The sequence below is a fragment of the Rhineura floridana genome, chromosome 1, assembly GCF_030035675.1.
Source record: "Rhineura floridana isolate rRhiFlo1 chromosome 1, rRhiFlo1.hap2, whole genome shotgun sequence".
Classification (NCBI taxonomy): domain Eukaryota; kingdom Metazoa; phylum Chordata; class Lepidosauria; order Squamata; family Rhineuridae; genus Rhineura; species Rhineura floridana.
Genome location: NC_084480.1, coordinates 209,362,438 through 209,380,807, shown reverse-complemented (window position 1 = coordinate 209,380,807; position 18,370 = coordinate 209,362,438). Strand labels below are relative to the sequence as shown.

Genomic DNA, 18,370 nt, shown 5'->3' with positions numbered 1-18,370 from the left:
TTACTGGAAAGATAATCTCCTCCCATGTATGCCCACTTGAACTTCAAGATCCTCTTCAGAGGCCCTTCCTTAGGTACCACCAGCAAGTGAAGTTAAGCAGGTGGCTACGAAGGCTGAGGGCCTTTTCAGTAGTGGCTCCCTGGTCTTTCAGCACCATGTTAAAACCTTTTTAGTCACCCAGGCTTTTTGTGATTTAAACTTGGGCTATTTGTATGCTGTATCTGTTGTATTGAAAGGGGTTAGGAGTGATTTTCGATTGTTTTGCTGATTTTAATCCTGGTTTGTAATCAGTGTAAGACAATTGTTCTGTCAGCGCAAGGTTTCTCCAACCTTCTGGAGCAGATTTGGGGACAGTGTAGGAGGAAGAGATGGCGAGGAAAGTCCCATTGTGTTAGTGGAAATCCTTGCATACACACAACTATTTAGTTGAATACTGCCCCCTGTTCCGCTGTAGATTTTTTTAGCATTCCTGTTTCTTGTCACTCAAGAATATTTTTGATGGGTGGCTCTATAAGTTTAATAACAATAATTAGTAATTAATAAGAATACAATAATTATTCTTAGGTTTGTTTTTGATGGAAGAATGCTGTGTAATTAGACTGCTGATGCAGGATTATGCATTTGAATGGTTATCTCCTTCGCCTCTGGATATGCGACATATATGCACATTCTCTTGTGTCTCATAGGTCTGGTGTGAAACAAACCTACGGCGATGCATCAGTGAATATCATCGGTATGTCTGCGAGGTGTGCAATAAGGCGTTCCCCATGCTCTTGGCACTCAAGCTGCATGCCGAAACCCACGCAGCGGATCAGGGAAAAGAAGAACACAAACTGCACTCAGAGGATGCAGACCTAAAAGCTTACATGGCATCCTTGGGACTACAGCATACCAAAGACATTGAACCTGTCAAGCATGAGGAGCTTGCGCCAGATGAGATCCAAGACACTCAGCTAAGAACACTGAAATGTAACCTACCTCAGGAACCTGGTAGTGCTAACCAGTTGAACATGTCCCCTCTGGAGGCTCCTTCTGTGGGAGGGCCTTTCTCGGTCCTTCCCCCGACAAAAGAGAACATGAAGCTCTTGTCACTACAGCCTTTCCAGAAAGGCTTCATAATTCAGCCTGACAATAGCATTGTTGTCAAACCCATTTCTGGCGAGCTGGCAGACATCCAGCAGATCTTAAAAATGGCTTCTTCAGCGACTCCGCCGATCAGCCTCCCGCCACTTTCTAAGGCACCTCCTGCCACTGTGCAGTCCGTATTCAAGCATATGCCTCCACTGAAGCCAAAGCCCTTGGTAGCACCTCGGACTGTTGTAGCAACGTCGACGCCTCCTCTGCTGGTCAGCACTCAGCAAGCCTCACCTGGATGCATCAGTCCGAGCCTTCCTCCGGTGCCACCCAAGCTGGTCCAGACCTCTGAAGAATTGACTTTGGACGCTCATCTTCTGCACAGTAAAGCAGGAACCAAATCCAGTCCTTCTCCACAGGCCAAGATGGAGCCAGTGAACCAGCATGAAATGAAAACACAGCTGGAGCAAGATAGCATCATAGAGGCTCTGCTGCCTTTGAGAATGGAGGCGAAAATCAAGCAAGAGGTAACGGAGCGAGACTTTAAAGCCATCATCACTGGGACAACAAACAAGAAGACCCCAACCATGAGAAAAGTGTTATATCCGTGTCGCTTCTGTGACCAGGTGTTTGCTTTCTCTGGGGTCTTGAGGGCTCACATCCGCTCCCATTTGGGCATCTCCCCTTATCAGTGCAACATCTGTGACTACATTGCTGCTGACAAAGCGGCACTGATCCGCCACTTGAGGACGCACAGTGGGGAGAGGCCATACATCTGCAAAATCTGCCACTACCCTTTCACGGTGAAAGCCAACTGTGAAAGGCATCTGCGCAAGAAGCACCTCAAGACGACGCGGAAAGACATAGAGAAGAATATAGAGTACGTTGCCAGCAATGCAGCGGAGATGGTAGATGCCTTCTGTTCCCCAGACACTGTGTGCAAGTTTTGTGGAGAGGACCTGAAACATTACCGTGCCCTTCGCATCCACATGAGGATGCACAGTGGCTGCCAGAAGAAGAAGCCATTTGAGTGCAAAGAGTGCGGCACTGCCTTCTCAGCCAAGCGGAACTGCATCCATCATATTCTCAAGCAGCATTTGCACATCCAGGAAAGGGAGATAGAGAGCTATGTGCTGGCAGTGGACTGCACACCTCCAGAGAGCCAGCCAGGCTCTCTTCTTCTGGAAGACAAGACCTACATGGACCGCAAGCCTGTCGCACCTTTCCTGGAATCGCAGAATGGCTTCTTAAGAGGTGCCCCCTCTCATGCATCGATCAAACTTGAAACCTCAAACAGCTTCCCTATGGAATTTGATGAACCTTTAGATTTCTCACAAAAGAACAAAAACCTGAACTCTGTGCTGGTGAAACAGGAGAGCCCATTTGGTTCTTCTCTGTACGACTGTTCCATGGAGCCCATAGACTTGTCAATCCCCAAAGCTCCAAAGAAGGATGATGATGATGCCCTGAGTACAAGGCAAGAGCACCTTGATGGGCATGATGGGAATCTCCATAACGGTCAACAGTCTCTTCCAGCTAATGGCAACTTGGAAAACGGAGTGATTGGACATTCCCAGCCATTGAAGGGTCCATTGCATTTGACTGTCCCAATCATTTCTCACTCTCTTCTAGGGAGCTCTCCCTTGCTGCGACCCTTGAGGCCTAAGCCACCACCCCTCTTGCCAAAGCCCCTTGTAACGAAAGAGCTCCCACCCCTTGCTTCCATTGCACAGATTATTTCATCAGTGTCTTCTGCTCCTGCTCTGCTAAAAACAGAAGTCACAGACTCCATCCCCAAGGCATCTGCAGGGTCTGAAAAGTTGGGGACCTCCAAACCTGTGCAGGCAGATCCCGGCATTTCCAGTGACTTGACGCCACGTGCATGCAGTCCAAACGGGCCCCAGAAATCCACCACGCCTGGAGCTGTGAAGAAAAGAGGCCGAAAGAAAGGAACAAAAAACAAGCCGAAGGCAAGTGGTGGTGTGGACCTGGAGTCGAGTGGGGAGTTTGCTAGCATAGAGAAGATGCTAGCAACCACGGACACAAATAAGTTCAGCACGTTTCTACAGTCAACGGCGGACTTCAAAGGAGCGATGGCTGATCAAAACCGAACCATCGAGGAAGAAAAAGAAACAGCTGAAGACAAACTCCTGCAGGGAAAGAGAAATGCCTACTCAAACTGCTCTCAGAAAATCAACTGCCCTCATTGTCCAAGAGTTTTTCCCTGGGCGAGTTCCTTACAGCGGCATATGCTTACTCACACAGGTAAGAGTTTCATTGACAAATGGCCTTGGGGATATATATAAAACCGTTTCTAGTTGTAGAGCACGTACTTTAGCTGAGGAATCCTTCCAGCCCAAAGGGAATTGCCAGGATAAGCAAGAAAAGTCTACCATCTTTAGTACACAGAGACTGCAAGAGGGGAGGGATTTAAAATGAGTATGAGGTACGCTGTTATTAAGTTAATGATCTAGCATGTCATCCTTAAGGGGAACCTACTCCTTAATTTTGAAGTGTGTAGCTATATGTTGTGAATAGTTTATTTGTAGTGACTGGCACTAGATGTGTTGGATCAGTATGCATGTAATGCTATAGGAAGTTGCACAATCATATACTGGTTTACAGTTCTGGTTTGCAGGAAACCAGGATGGAAATAATGGAGTGGGGGTGGGGAAGGGAGGGAGTACACATGTGAGCACAGGGATTATTCCCATACTACCAAAACGTGGCCTTGTGTTTACATGTGAACTGATCCCACAGCATCGAAGTGCAATTCTGAGTGAGGGCATTCTTCTGTCAGAGTGAAAGCCTGAAGGCCCTATAAGCTTAATGTTGGAGCAAAGGCTTTGCTGTGTCCCAGATTCAGTCTATAGCATCCCTAGGTAGAAAGATTGTCGGGCTGGGAAAGATTCCTGAAGAGCCCCTGGGTAGACTTTTCTGGGTTAGATGGATCATAAGTTGCTAATTGGGCTCAGACTGCCCTGTTACACAGTCTTAGATGAGGAAAAGGCATTTCCGATAGGGATGATTATTAGGATGGGAGAAACAGGAAGTGCTGCTCAGCCCTTTCTCCCAGCCTCTGTTTCCCTGCTTCAGATCCCCCTACAGCAGCTTTCCCCACTTGTGGGGTCTTAAATGCAAGGCTTCCCCACATTTCAGGGGGAGGATTTGGAATGGTAAAACTGCTGGGAAGGAAACTGTTTAACATCCCAACTTTCCCACTACTTCTCTACTCCCAGTTGCCCCACCAGAAGTGGCTTTTTTCTCACCTTAAATGAGCTGTTGAGCTACCATTTTAAAAAATCATTTGCGTGCAGCATGTAGTTTGGGCCTCAGTATAAGGCCAGTGCTTAAATCCTATAAAAATTTCAGGCTGCTGTGAATGTTGTGTTTGGCTGAAGTTCTGGCTCTCCTCTTCCAGTCCCCAGATGCACCATTATGACCAAACAGAGCTGCTTTCTTGCCATGGATGGCCGTAGTTATTCTGTTTTCACATCTAAGCTCCTTGTGTTTAGTTGTGGGGTTCAGAGGCCGCAGCTTCTCTGACAAAAAAGAGGACAAAACAAACTTAAGCTGCTTTCATAGTAGCAGATTTTTCACTGGGTTGCTGCTCAAACTCCTACTCCTGTAAACTGTGCATTGTAGTCATGGTAGACTTTCTAAAAGTTAAATGTAGCTACTGCTGCAGGATTTCGAGCACCCCTGGGGAATTATTCTGCTGATGGTTCTCCAGTTCCAAGTAACATCTTTGTAGTCTTTCCAATCTGAAACGGTTGGGTAGTTTTTCCCTTCAAATGTAGCATCCTCCATATTTCCACACTCATTGCAGAGAGCAAGGGTTAACTGCAGAGTTTAACAGCAGAGAGCCCAATTTGGAAAGGCGCCTAGTGAATGAGATACAGGAGCAATTTTTTTGCTCACCAGAAGCATCCATCAGTTGCTTTTGGATACATGGCTTGCAAATACCTTTTGCTAAAGTCCTCCTGGATACAGCTAGGAGGCTTCTGCCTTTGCATTACTGGGTTAAATGTAAGTTGCGCAAGGGGGTGGGTGATGGGTGGAGAAAGCACACTGGAGCTGTACTGCCAGAAATGAGGTAAGCTTATTATTCAACGTAGCAATACACTGAAGCAAGGAGTAGGCTTCAAAATGTAGGAAGATTGTATATTCCCGGTTCATGCAAACATAGGACAGAGGCACCCTTACGTTGTGCCAGTTCCAATGTGTCTCCACCTCTCTCTTCTGAAAGTGGGGGCACACAATGCTAATCAGCTGGAGTGTTTGTTTTTAATTCACCTTCAGGCAAATTTCGCAATTGATCGGTACATCAACCCGTTTGCCTACCAGCTGTGGTCAATGGAAACACTTTGCTGTGGCGATCTTGAAAGGCCTGAAGTCAGCAATGGGGAAGGGAGGTGTAGCCAGCAGAGGGCAGAGTCACTTCAAAACACAGTCAGAAAAACTATTCTGGCTGCTTTTGAAGGGACTAGTGGGCCCACAGCCACAGCCCCTGGTTAACTTGTTCTGCTAAGGCTGGTTCTGAAATAACTTGGATGAAGAATGATGTGAGATCTTCTCCGTGAAAATAACCTTCAGAGTGATCCAGACCATCCATGTAAACACTGTGTTCACATGATTTTCCCCTACTCTGGGAAGGGTGGGGGAGAAATTGTGCAAACTGAGCCTCAGGATGTTCACACAGAGAGCCTGGGTCAATCTGAAGGCTATCTGCATGTTTGCACCGTGGGAAGGAGGGAGAGAGACCTAACATTCTTCTATCATATTAACTTTAGTACTGATTTCGGTACCAACCAGCTATTCACACAATTCAGTGTATGAACTGGAGCATATGATATCTGTAGATCTGTATTTCATTCCTATTGAAACTTTAGCATTAACTATTGAATTTATCACCCACATTCAAACAAGTTTCAGACCATAAGCAACAAAATATAGAGAGCATAACGAACCTCTCTTTTTTCAGTCAATTCAGCTCCAGGGGGTGGTTGTTTCTCCACATACACATCCTTCTGTTTTTGAAATTTTGAACTATCGATGTAAAATGCAAGATCTCAGCAGGGAGGTCTGAAGAACCTTAGCTCTGCTAGCTCAGAGTCTGAAACTACCCAGAACATCCTTAGAAGCCTGCTCTCGCCTATGCTGTGGTTGCAAGCCACCAGCTTTGCAATGTTGACAACTCGTCTGCTTGTGCAACAGAATTGGGGTAAATGGGGGAGAAAGCAGATGACAGAATGTGAACTTCTGGTGGATTCCTAAAATGTGATGGTTCCAAGGAAAGACCCCCATAGTTTCTCCATTAAACTAGCAAGATGTTTTTCATGTTAACAAATCAAAGGCTGTGAAGAGGGGAAAGGAAAAGTCATGGCTTCTGGTGGCTGCCCTTAACACACCGTTTCTATCATAGTGCAGCCCACTTTTGCAGGCATACCTGCATCTGTTGCATAGCTTCCAAAAACAGTATTTATTTTGTGAAGTGATACATGGAATGTATTTTTCAAGCTTGTGCGTGTGTGAGACAAAATAGTGGGTGTTGGTTCATCTTGCAAACGCAGAATATCTGATCACAGTCTCTCGGGAGATCTGTAAGCAGACTTTAATGTTTCAGTGCTGTATTCTTAAAATACCATTGGAAAAACTGCTTTCACCCTCCCTGATTTTCACCTCTCTCCATTGGTGGATATTCCATTGATTTTCTTCTCTTACCCTTCTATTCCTTTGGGTTTAAAACCAATAAAAGTGGGACTAGACAGTGATGAATAGCTGCTGTATTTCTGTGTGGATGGACAACATGGTTAGTTGCCTTTGACTTGTAAGGCTGTTGGCCTTTTAAATTATGCTTTAGTCAACTTACCATGAGAGAGTTGTAGACTTACTTTCCACTCCTGGTCTAATCTAATCTAATCACCTAGTTGTTAGGGTTCTGCAGCATAAGATCAGAAATGGCAAGCAGGCTTCCCTGAAAGATGGTCTTCATCTCCCAATTGATATGCTGCTTCAGGAATTTTGGGTGTGTTCTACGTGTCACACTCAGTTCAAGCCAGGATTGGCCTTACAATGAGACAGAGTGAGGTGGCCACCTCAAGAAGCTGATGTTAGGTGTTGGGAAAGGCCACCAAATGATTAGTTATTTAATTTATTAATGTAAGTGTACTGCCAGGGAGGGTGAGAAGCTTGTGCGTTTTTCTCCCTCAGATGTCAAAACTTTGGGTACTGTGTAACTTGACTTGGGGTTCGAGGGATATAAGAGGCTGTTCCACTTCAGGCAGCAAAGGGTCTTCGGCCCAATAAGTTAGGTCATATGAATGGCTTCATTGCACAGGAACATGCTCCAAAACCGTCTGCAGGATTCCTAGGCTCAATTTCCTGAAGGTAGAAAGCTTTGTAAACCATGATTAGAGATGTTTTACGAACTATCAGTGAGATTTTACACGGCTGGTTGTTGTTTTTATTATTAAACATCTGTTCTTTCTCCCAAAGGAGCTCAGGGCAGTAAACAAGAGAACAGCAAAACAATTTAGTGGGGAGAAACCCAATTAAAAACATATGAAAACACTTAGAAACAGTTGTGTATCCTCACAGCTAATAATTTCAAGGTTGCCAGGAACAGTATATTTCAGCTGTCAAGCAGGTAACTAACCTTTGAGGTAGAGTGGGAGGCCAGAAACAAGATGAGAAGTTTACCATGAGGTAAATGCTGTAATCACATATGCATAAATCTGGAATCTTAAGGAAGCCGTTAACAACAAACCTCTGCTGTCATACTCAGATGAATTTGTTTTTGGTGTTACTGCTGTCAAAACCAAATTACAATTAGTGTGTGGTCTTTTTATTTGCCCAACTATACACCTTCACTGGTAAGATCTTCTCATAATGTATGGTAGTGCACACATCTTGCACAGTACATGTTAGACACTGTACATGCCTGCTCCCTCTTGCCTGTGGCCCTCTGGTTGTGTGAATTATTATCATGGGCAGTTTTTCAGGCCACAACAAGCCAGTGGTGGGCAGAAAGCAGGGAGCCCAAATAGTAGGCAGAGACAGAGCCAACTAATTCTGGTTTTATTCCCATCCTGCTCCCTGCTGAGTTGTACAAGTGTAATACTAAGGCTAGGCGCACACTAGTTGCTTAAAAACCAGCAAGACTGTTTTGTTGGGGTTTGGTGGAATACACCCAGCCCCCCTGCTCATATCAGAGCTTTTAGGATTGCCCACTGCACAGTGTTTCCATTGGACACATCTTGGAGTCGCAGCGGGTTGATAGACCAAACAGTTTTCAAGTTGGTGTGAAGCCGGCTTGAAGTGAGAATGCATCCGATCTCAAAAATGCCAGATTTTGGAGTAAAAAGGGGTGGAGCATGACAAACATTGTGTGTACCCAAATTCAAAAAACAGAGATAGAGAAGCAGTGAAACCAGTATAACCACAAATGTGTCTGCAAGCCTGAGGAGAAGAATGATGACAGACAGTTCCACCCCTGGTCTGATTGTAGATAAGAAGGCAGGCAGGTGATGGTTGGTTGAGGGCAGACTAAGGTTGATGGGCCAGTGCCTCATTTGCCCCAATTGATCACCCTCAATAAGCCACCTAAAAGTTGACTTGCAGTGGTATGCAAAACACCAGACATTGTAAATAGATGCACAAACATTTACCAGTTGCTGGCCCCGTGTAGGTTGTGTGGTTGTTTTGCATGACTGCCATCTGTTCGAGCTTGTGTGAATTGGACTTTAAGTAAAACCATATTAACTTTGGTTAGAATTGACTAGAAATCAGTCTTGAACAGTTGTTTTCTTGGTCCAAGTAGAAATAAAAGAAAGGAACAGCATTCTTCTAAGCTGCGAAATGCAAGCTTAAATAAAATTGCAAGCATCAGAGAACTTTCTACTTATGTCTCTACCTTATTTAATTACGGTCTTTGCCAGTATAACTAACTTCAGACATGTTGTTGAAAACTAGGCTTTGAAATGTGGTTACCCATTTCTGTTTAAGTGCATCAAGTTAGATAATTGGTTTGCAGTAGATTTTTTCAGTATATCAATAGATTTGAATAACTTACCTGGAGTTCCTCCCCCCTCCCTTTTCAGAGTTAGCATGACTGTTGTTTATACTGTTACCAACAAGAAAGTCCAGGAATAATAAATGCAAAATAGGTATGTTTTAAAAACTGCACTGACTTTCTGTTTCAGTTAAGTATGCAGTAAGAGTGCAGAGTCCCATGACACAGCAAACTCCTCCTTTGACAAAATGGAAAGTTAGCCAGTTTTCACCTTAAGTATTTATTCTTTATGTTTCTTTAATAATAATAATCTTTGATCTTTCCATTCTGAATGAGGTGTCTTTCCCATTCTGCCTGATACATGACTGTTCCTGTGGAATAGTAAGGATGGCTACAGAAATTTGTCATTTGTGTAGTAAAAGAAGCAAAAACATATGAATCAGCCCAGAGACTCATACAACTCTTCAGAATTGTAGCCTTAATTACCAGGCTACCTAATTAGTGTTCTGCTTCCAGGTCTCTGCTTGCAGTGGACATTACTGTTTTTAAAAACATATTTGGGGTGGAAAGTGAACACATGATCCCCCCTAATTCAGATGTTAGTGTAGAAGCCAACTTACGGTGGAAGGTTAATTTGACGAAAACATCCATAAAGCCTGCATTGTGCTAAGGAGTGGCAGCAATAACATCCACCCTTGGCTGTCCTATAGCAGCTAACTCCTTCTTGCCTTGTTTTCTCTCTTCATTATTTTTCCATCCTTGAAGTCTTTCACAAATCCTACTGAGTTTGTGTGAAATTCTGTGTTTCATCTTCCTAGTTCTTGCCTCTTGTGCTTGCCTCTTTTTTAGTTTGTTCAGAACTCATTCTTGCAAGGAGATCAAATTGGGGTGGGGTGGGGGCAGGCTGATCCTTGCTGTGTTTAGATGAGTCCTGTAGCATCTTGGAGGCTGCTAGTGGTGCTGAGTTAGTGTGGAAAATAGCAGCATCCTTTCTCAATGTCAGCCATGTAGCCAGCCTTCCTTGTTAGTTGGGGCAGCCACATTTCTGGGTGGGGAATTTTGGGGGGGAGAGGTGCATTGCGTCAGCCAATCTCCTCCCCAAGCTCACAGGTGGAGAAGGTGTGAGGGCCAGGCCAGGGACAGGAGAGGCAGTGACCTGCCTCTTCACTTCTCCTCCATCCAGAGATTGTGTTAACTTACGTAACGGACTATGTAAAGGTCAAGCTAACAGATAATTTCATATGAACACCAGGAATTAAATGACTGACACATTTTTTGTTTCATAACAAAAAGGATGTTAAGGATACCATGAACAAGGGCATACTAAAAGGTGTAAAACAAAATACGATAGAACTAAGAATTTAAAAACTAGTGTGGCGTTTGTTTTCTCAAACTTTCAATCTTGTATCACAACAACACACATAAAAAAACAGGTTTAGAAACAGAATAAGAGCATGTTACAGTGCAGCCGTTGTCAAGTATTTAAGGAGAATGGTGCTGAGAACAATATGCATAACTTTCTTGTTGAATACCATGAGAATGAGTCCTTAACTTGGTAAAATATTTACTGCATAATAGAGTTCCTTTCATAAACTTATAAAAAGGCTTGATAAATGTCTAAGAAAGGTTTCTAAATGGTAGGTTACAATACAACTTTTCAGAGAGGGAGACAAAGCATAGCACCTAAAAATCATATTTTAGAACAGTTGCAGCTTTTGGAGTTTGCTAGAACTAAAATGTAAAAATTTATAGAAACTAAGGTCCACTTTTCAAATGTAAGAACAAATAATTGGAAACTAATTGTGGAAAGCAATTGGACTTTTTTTTACTGGTTGCAGGATGATTTTTCTGCCCAGAAATCCTGAAAAGGTCTCATGCTAAGCTGTACACATTGGGAAAATCAGAAATTAAGCCTGAGTTACAGTTTAGGTAGCTAGCCAGTAGGGTTGTCAGGTTTTTGGCCTGAGACTGATCCTGTATCTTTAGGAGAAGAGAATGTCAGCCAAGTGCAGGTGTTCTTGCAACTCTGTAATGAGAAAAACCACAAGGTAGAATTCTCCCTTCCCCCTGCCCAACTTTTAAAGATACAGAAGACCTCTTGGTTGCCAGGCCTGGCCTCCAAGAGGTCTTCTGTATCTTTAAAAGTTGTGCAAGGGGGGGGGGAGAAAGAATTCCACCTTGTGGTTTTTCCCATTACAGAGTTACAAGAACACCTGCACTTGGCTGACTTTCTCTTCTAAAGATACAGGATCAGTCTCAGGCCATGGACCTGGCAACCCTAGTAGCCAGCCAGCTAACTGTGTAGCGTGTTTCTATTCCTTTAGGTCTGTCTTCACCTTTTGCCATCAAGTACGCAAGAAAAAGAAGAAAAAATGCCCATTATGTTTATGAGGGTGATTGTGATCATGAAAAAGTAACTCTCAGCCAGGGAAAATCTCGAGTGAGCAGAATTCTGAGGGCTCTTCTAGCTGAGACTTTTGTTTTGCACTCACCCTGCCTTATTCACTGAATTTTTCAGAGCGTCCTATTATTTGCTTCTGTTATTAAAACAAGCTGTCATTCTTTAAATGGAGACTGTAATTGTCTGTCATGTCACCTATTTAAAATGCAATTTTCCAAAAAAAAATCCGGGGGTGGGGAGCACAGATCTAGGGGTGGTGGTGCATCCATTTGCCCTACACTGGCTACAAAGCTGCTCAAAGTAACTAACAGCCTCAAACTTCCTGCAGTTCAAACTGAGCTTGAGCAGGGAGATAGCTGAGTTGGGGTATTTTTAATGGAGTGGTGTCACCACTGTTCATCAGAGTCCACATTGTGTAACTATTACAGAATCATGACAGCTGCACTGACATTTCAACTTGTTCTTAAAAGTGATACATTTGTTTTGAACACCAGGTGGCTGAAATAGCCTCTGCAGGGCAATAGCTCTTTGTAGCAGCTGGAACATAAGGAAACCTTCTTATACCATTGGTCCATCTAGCTCAGTATTGTCTACACTGATTGGCAGCAGCTCCCCAGGGTTTCAAACAAATGTTTCCCTAGTCTTATCTGGAGAAGCCAGGGATTGAACCTTGGGACTTTTTGAATACAAAGCATGTGCTCTACCACTCAGCTTCTGCCCTTCCCCCAAATGTGTCTTGCCATGTGGTCTGCAAGCATCCCCCAGAGAGAGAGTCTTTGTGCTGTTGCCAGACGTTGGCAACAGCCACACCACATCTGTGGTGGCTAGATGTGATGTGGAGCATGTGGGGTCTTTTTCAGTCTTCTGGCTGGCATTCATAACACATTCCCATACTAATCCCCCTGGCTCTTCCTAAATTCCCACTTGCTTCGGCTGTTTTCCTTTGGGTCCAGCTCATCTTGTAGCCCTGATGCCCGGTTCACATGTTAGATTTACCATGTCAGAAATCTCCAAACATGACTGGTCCCTGTTGGTGCCATAACACATTGCACTAGTAAATGTTTCCTGCATATTATATAGTTATGTCCAGTAGGGATGTGTTTCAGCACCAGTAAGGGCAAGTCATCCTACAAAGACATCTCTGATGCTAAGTGCAATGTGTAAACCAGTCCTTAAACTGATGTTACAATCCTTCTCAGCCAATGAATATGCAGTTCCTTCTGATTTCATCTGGTAGCAAAAGATCATGACATCTGAAGTGCAGGCTGTGGATACACAGCTGTGTAATAAAGTAGTTCATTCTGACACACTTGAGGTTTCAAAACCACTCTGCTTTTAAATAGTTGCTCCACTTTTTTAAGCCCAAGCAGTGGTGGCTGGTGGCTCCATGTCAGTGGGACAGTGGAATCCACTCTGGGTTTTAGTCTGCACTTTCAAGGAGCTATCTGAAGCACCTTGGACAGCTCCTTGAAAGTTCAGACTAAAACCCGGAGTGGATTCCACTGCTCTGCTGACATGAAGCCACCAGCTGCCACTGAGCCAAAGTGATTTTAAATGAGTCCATTGTATCGGAAATGTCTCGGGGCTTGAACTTCAGAGTTGATACTCAGCCTTCCTCATTTTATTTTATATTTGAAGCTGCAGCTGTAGTTGTAAAAGTGCTGCTTGGGAAGTAAAAGCCCCTTCCAACTCCAGACTTTCTTCAAAGGAGGATTGAGCTGTAAGCTTAGCCACAGTTGTTCAAAACAAGCAGAGGGGACAGAAAGACGCATGGGAGCTCCTGTGATGCTTCAGAAAGAAGATAAATATGTTTTTTTTCCCTGCTCCATTCAGGTCAGAAGCCTTTCCCCTGTCAAAAATGTGATGCCTTCTTTTCCACCAAATCTAACTGTGAACGCCACCACTTACGCAAACACGGAGTTGCCAACTACTGTCTGAGAAGAAACGGGCTTATCCCCCAGTCTAAAGAAAGTGATGCTGGAGCTCATGATAGCACAGGTAGCTCTTTTAGGTTGTTCCAGAATTTAAGATGAGTCGTGTTTGCTTCCCCCCCTCCCCCCTTTGGGCTCCTAGTTGGCTTTAGCTGGTTTTCAAGGAACTGAAGACCAAACTAGATGTTATGGCAACACAAACATATTTCTTACAATGTGGGATGTGCTTTTTTGAAAATCTAGGCACCTGCCTTCTTCTAAATGAAACTATTGGTCCATCTAGCTCAATATTATCTACACAGACTGGCAATGGCTCTCCAAGGTTTCAGGCAGGGAATCTTTCCCACCCCTACCTGGATATGCTAGGGACTGAACATGGGACCTTCCCTCTACCGCTGAGCTACAGTCATCCCCGCTAAATGCCCCCTCCCAGCTCCTTTCAAGTCCAGTGTGGTCAGGAAGAAAGGCTTCTGCTAAAGCCTGCACATTCCTGCCCCCCCCTATGTACCCCACCTTCCCTGCTGTTCTTTCCCAGGTGAGGCTTTGAGACGTGATGCCCATGGCTGGAGAGAGGTTGTTTCTGGGGGTGGGTGGGGAAGCATTCATCATTCCCTCTTCTGCCTGCTCATGCTGGACTTAGATGGCCCACTCCTGATTTATAAGAGATCAGTAAGGCTAACACTGTATTATGCAGCCGTTCTGTAACATCTAGTTTAGCTCTGAAAAGGGGGTGAGTGTTGAACAAATAATGAACCGATAGCTACCAGGGCAGTTGTGGTTCTCATTGGTTCTGGTTTGATTAAAAAGGCTGAGGAAAGTGTAGACTTTTAAAAAGAATCATTACAGCGAGAGAGCTTTGCCAGCACACTACCTTTAACTAAGTTCTGCGAATTGTAGTTGTGGTGATGGCTAGTTTGTGAAATTACAGGCATATTATAAAAGGGCACACTTGCATGCTAGGAGAGTTTTTGATCAGGTTTGATCCAGATTTTGTTGGATAGTTAAACAATTGGCTGAACCAAAATGAAATTAAATAGCAATTTCATCTCCTGAATTAGGGTGTAGTCCAATACACACTTACTTGGGAGTAAGTCCTATTGAACCCAATGGAGCCTATTTCTGAGTAGACATGTATTGAATTACAGCCCTAGTCTTTGCATTGGAGACTGTTTTGGTCACAAGTCAGAATACAGACATTATGTAAGAAGCTACCAACTTTAAAAGTCCAGGTTGTAGAACTGCATCCCCAAATCATCTTTGATCAAAGTTTTCTTAGATATTTTCTCAGATTTCCTAATCTGTTCAGAATTTCACAGTAGTTTGAAATCTAAAGTAAATTGAAATTTTGAGTTGTGTGTAAATCCAGTTCTCATTTACCTAAAACCCTCATTTACTAACAGCCGGTTGCATTGATGTGCATGGTACATTCCCTCTGAATTTGAAGATCCAGGAGATGTTTCTAGTGATGCAGTGAATTTGCACATGACAATGAAACTTTCTACTGTCCCAAGAATGGTGTGATAAACAACAAAAAGTGGTGGTGTTTTGGTTGTGAAGTTCTTCAGTCCCTATAGAGATGCATTTTGGTTGTGCCTGCATTGAAGTAACTAGGCCAGAAGTTAGTTTCAGTTATGGATCTATGCAGTCAGTAACTTTTCAGAGCTAAAACTGACTGGCTGTTAGAAAAGAATATAATCATTAACTAATTGTGTAACTGAATTTACTGCACGGCGAAATGAAATGCACCTGAGGAAACCTGGCTGAGACTCTGGGCAGTTTGGGTCATGAAAGCCCACTGGTTGATCTTCAGTGACCATGAGATAGTATCTATTTCTCAGCCTAACCTGTCTGACAAAGTTGTTGGGAGGGTAAAATGGAGAGAGGAGCCATGTACCAGGCCCTGAGCTCTTTGGAGGAAAGGTAAGAGAAAGATGTAAACGATAAACTTAATACTACAAGCTAAGTAATAGAGAAAATGCAGGTCACTGGTTCATTCTCTTGTTAGAGTGTTGCTTGTAGAGTTTGAGTGGGGGGGTGGATTGTACATTGCATCTGGAACTTTAAGCAAAGGCTGGAGCTCACACATCTTTCTTTGTGGGATATACATATTTCTCCCAAGGGAAAAGATACACAGAAAATTAAGAATAAAGGTTTTCTTGCAATGCTAAACCCACTGTCACACAAAAAAACTTGTTCTGAAAAGTATATAAAGGCTTTTTCATGCTTTTGAGCAACACAGGTGCCATTTTACATGACTTCCTGCTCAGTACCCACTAATGCCACCGTGCAGGTCACTTCAGAACAAGTATTTTAGCACTTGTTGGGGAGGAGAATCTTAAGGTTTGCATGTTTCTGGGATTCACCCTTGAGGATGTTCAATTTGGGAAAATATTTTCACTTTCAAGAGGTAGATTGGAGTTATTCTCTAATAGATTGATGCATAAAGGACAGCTTGTGCCTACTGTGAGGCAAATGTTAGCAGGCACCTCTCAGTCACCAAAATTTCAAAAATGAAATTAGAAGTGTCTCCAATCAGCAGCAGTGTGAACTCTTCCATTTGTAAGGATCCAAACTTACTAAAGTGTTCCACCTAGTGGATGCTACTTGAGATTAGAGAGGGGGGAAAGCCCCAAATCAACCTTGCCTTTCTGCAGAAATCGAAGGTGGCTGTAGAGAGTGTGCCAGAACTGGAGTTCTTATCAATAGTCTTCATAGTTTTTTAATAAGACTATTGCAACAATCGGACATCAGTATGCCACAGCGCAAGCATCTTGCATAACTTGTGAGCTGAACACCTAGACAGACTACAGTGAAGTACTGCAGCACCCTTGGAAGCGAGCTGCCTCTTTCTAGGTACCTGTTGGTTTCCCATTGCTCTTATGTGCGTTAGTGTGCGTAGTAGATGTTAACTTACACTGTTTGTGTTCTCCTTGCTGCTGCCCTCCTTAGTAGGTGACTGAAAGAATGAAAAGGAGTCCTTCAGAGGATCCAGAACAGTGGCTTATAACTAAAGCCTTTGAAAGCTGGTCTGCATGCGTTGCATAACAGTCAGTTGTGCAAATGATATATTCCTTTATCCCTCACATTCATATATAGGCAATTCAGTTAGACTTGTTTTTTTTAACTCGCTACTCGGTGAGTTTCTTGGATTTGAAGGTTTTAAGAAGTGAATTCCTGTTTCTGCCCCACCTTGAAGATTTTCTTCTTTAGTCATGACAAGAATGCACAATTTAAAATTACTTTCCCAATCTGAAGAAAAAATGCCAGAAGCATTTTACCACTTAAAAAAATAAATAAAAGCATTTTATGTGACTATCAGTTCTAACTGAATGATACTCTTATAGGGACAATATATGCGATGACATGTGTTTATGAAATTTTAGTGAAACATTAAGGACTTTGTCATTGCTGTAATAGGTCCCTTCTTTTTTTCTTCTTTATTTTAACAAGAAAAGTTGACAAAATATACTAAGTGGGACTTGGTTGCTAAGAGCTGTAGGTATCTTCCAGACCAGGGAGTCTGGCTTCAGGGTTGTTTGTTTTTTAAAATTTGTATATTGCCTAATTTTCAAAAGAGAAAGTAGCTAACAAATCCAAACATCTCTCAGTATTAAAAAATATTGCCATTCCATTTCTTAATCCCAGTTGGTTTGTGTGGGCAGTAGTTTGTTGCTCCTGAAAATAAGCTTGAAACACACAAAAGAGAATTAGTTTTGTTGATTAAGGGATGAATTAATAAAAGGGAACTTGAAAGCTGCTATAGTTGTACAAAAAATGAGAATTGCTGGCAAACAGTTTGTTGGAAAGGTGAAATCTAAACTTTTGGTGGGGTGTTTCCAGGAATTTTGGGACCAAAGAGTTCAAAAATGTATGTGTTTTCAGTCTGATATTTTAATTATTTTGTGTGTGTGTATGACACTTTAAGTTATAACTGTTCTTCCTATAAAATAGGGTAAAAAATGTTCTACTGAAAACCATTTAATGCTCATTTAATCAATCATTGAGTTGGTTAGTTTACCGATTGAAAAGCCTCTTGGGGACTTAGCTGCCTTTCATTTTGCACTGTGGGTTCTTCAGTTCTTAATGCCATATTCTGAGCTGTAACCTAACAACTACAGTAAATTCTGAATTACAAGGAATACTGTGGTGAAACTATTGCTGTGATGAATATGGTTATATTTGTGACTATCTTTTCTGTTTTATTCCTGCTGCTTAGCTGTTTTCCATTTTGTCTGACAACACTGAATATTCCTAACACTAACAAAGGTTAGCTCAGAAAACCGTAAGTTGTGGTATTTGTGTAGTTCCCTAAGTGCATCTACACAGGTCTCAAATCCCAGCATTTTATTATGCATGTGTTGTAAAATATCTGGTACTGATTTCTGTCTCCATCAGCCATATCTTTGAAGGTCATCTTCTTTTCCAAGGACTTGCCCTATCTTAGGTGATTTTGAGGTTCTCATTCATAAATACATGCTGTTTGTGTCAGCATGAAATGAACCTAAACATTCCTTTTTATTAAGAGTTTCTAAATCTCCCATAGAAAGTTATTAAGCTTTCATGAATTGAAGGCTTTGACCCTTTATCTGTAGTGTTTTGGCATTTTAGTATTTCTAATGTACAGAAGGCTTACACAAACGTAGATGTATTACAAACCATAAAAGGTGGTTGTAATTACTCAGGCCACTCTGCTGTAACAAGAGATGTAGTAAAAAGTAAAAGTAAAAGAAGCTGTGATGGTCCATTTAAAAAAATGTCCAAAATCCATGGCTAGGCAATACCATAATTAGCACCACACAAACGGTCACAAAATAATGAGCAAGATTTGGAGTCCTCCAGAACTTCAGCAGGCTGAATTTAAGCAAAGTGAGCCACAAATCAGGCATTTGGTTGTTCTTTTTTTTTTTTTTCAATAATTTTTATTCAGATTTTCATAAAACATACAAGACA

General features: G+C 42.7%; 1 protein-coding gene across 13 annotated transcripts in view; it reads left to right on the top strand.

Annotated features, from left to right (window-relative positions):
- The window catches only part of RREB1 (ras responsive element binding protein 1), a 156,222-nt gene that overhangs the window by 132,341 nt on the left and 5,511 nt on the right, over positions 1 to 18,370 (top strand). For 12 of the 13 annotated variants that reach the window (XM_061591432.1, XM_061591397.1, XM_061591417.1 and 9 more), the window contains 2 exons: positions 687 to 3,339; positions 13,323 to 13,487. In XM_061591432.1, the coding sequence (XP_061447416.1) occupies positions 687 to 3,339; positions 13,323 to 13,487 (2,818 nt within the window). The remainder of the gene's footprint in view (positions 1 to 686; positions 3,340 to 13,322; positions 13,488 to 18,370) is intronic. The other variant, XM_061591444.1, reaches the window with a different exon arrangement.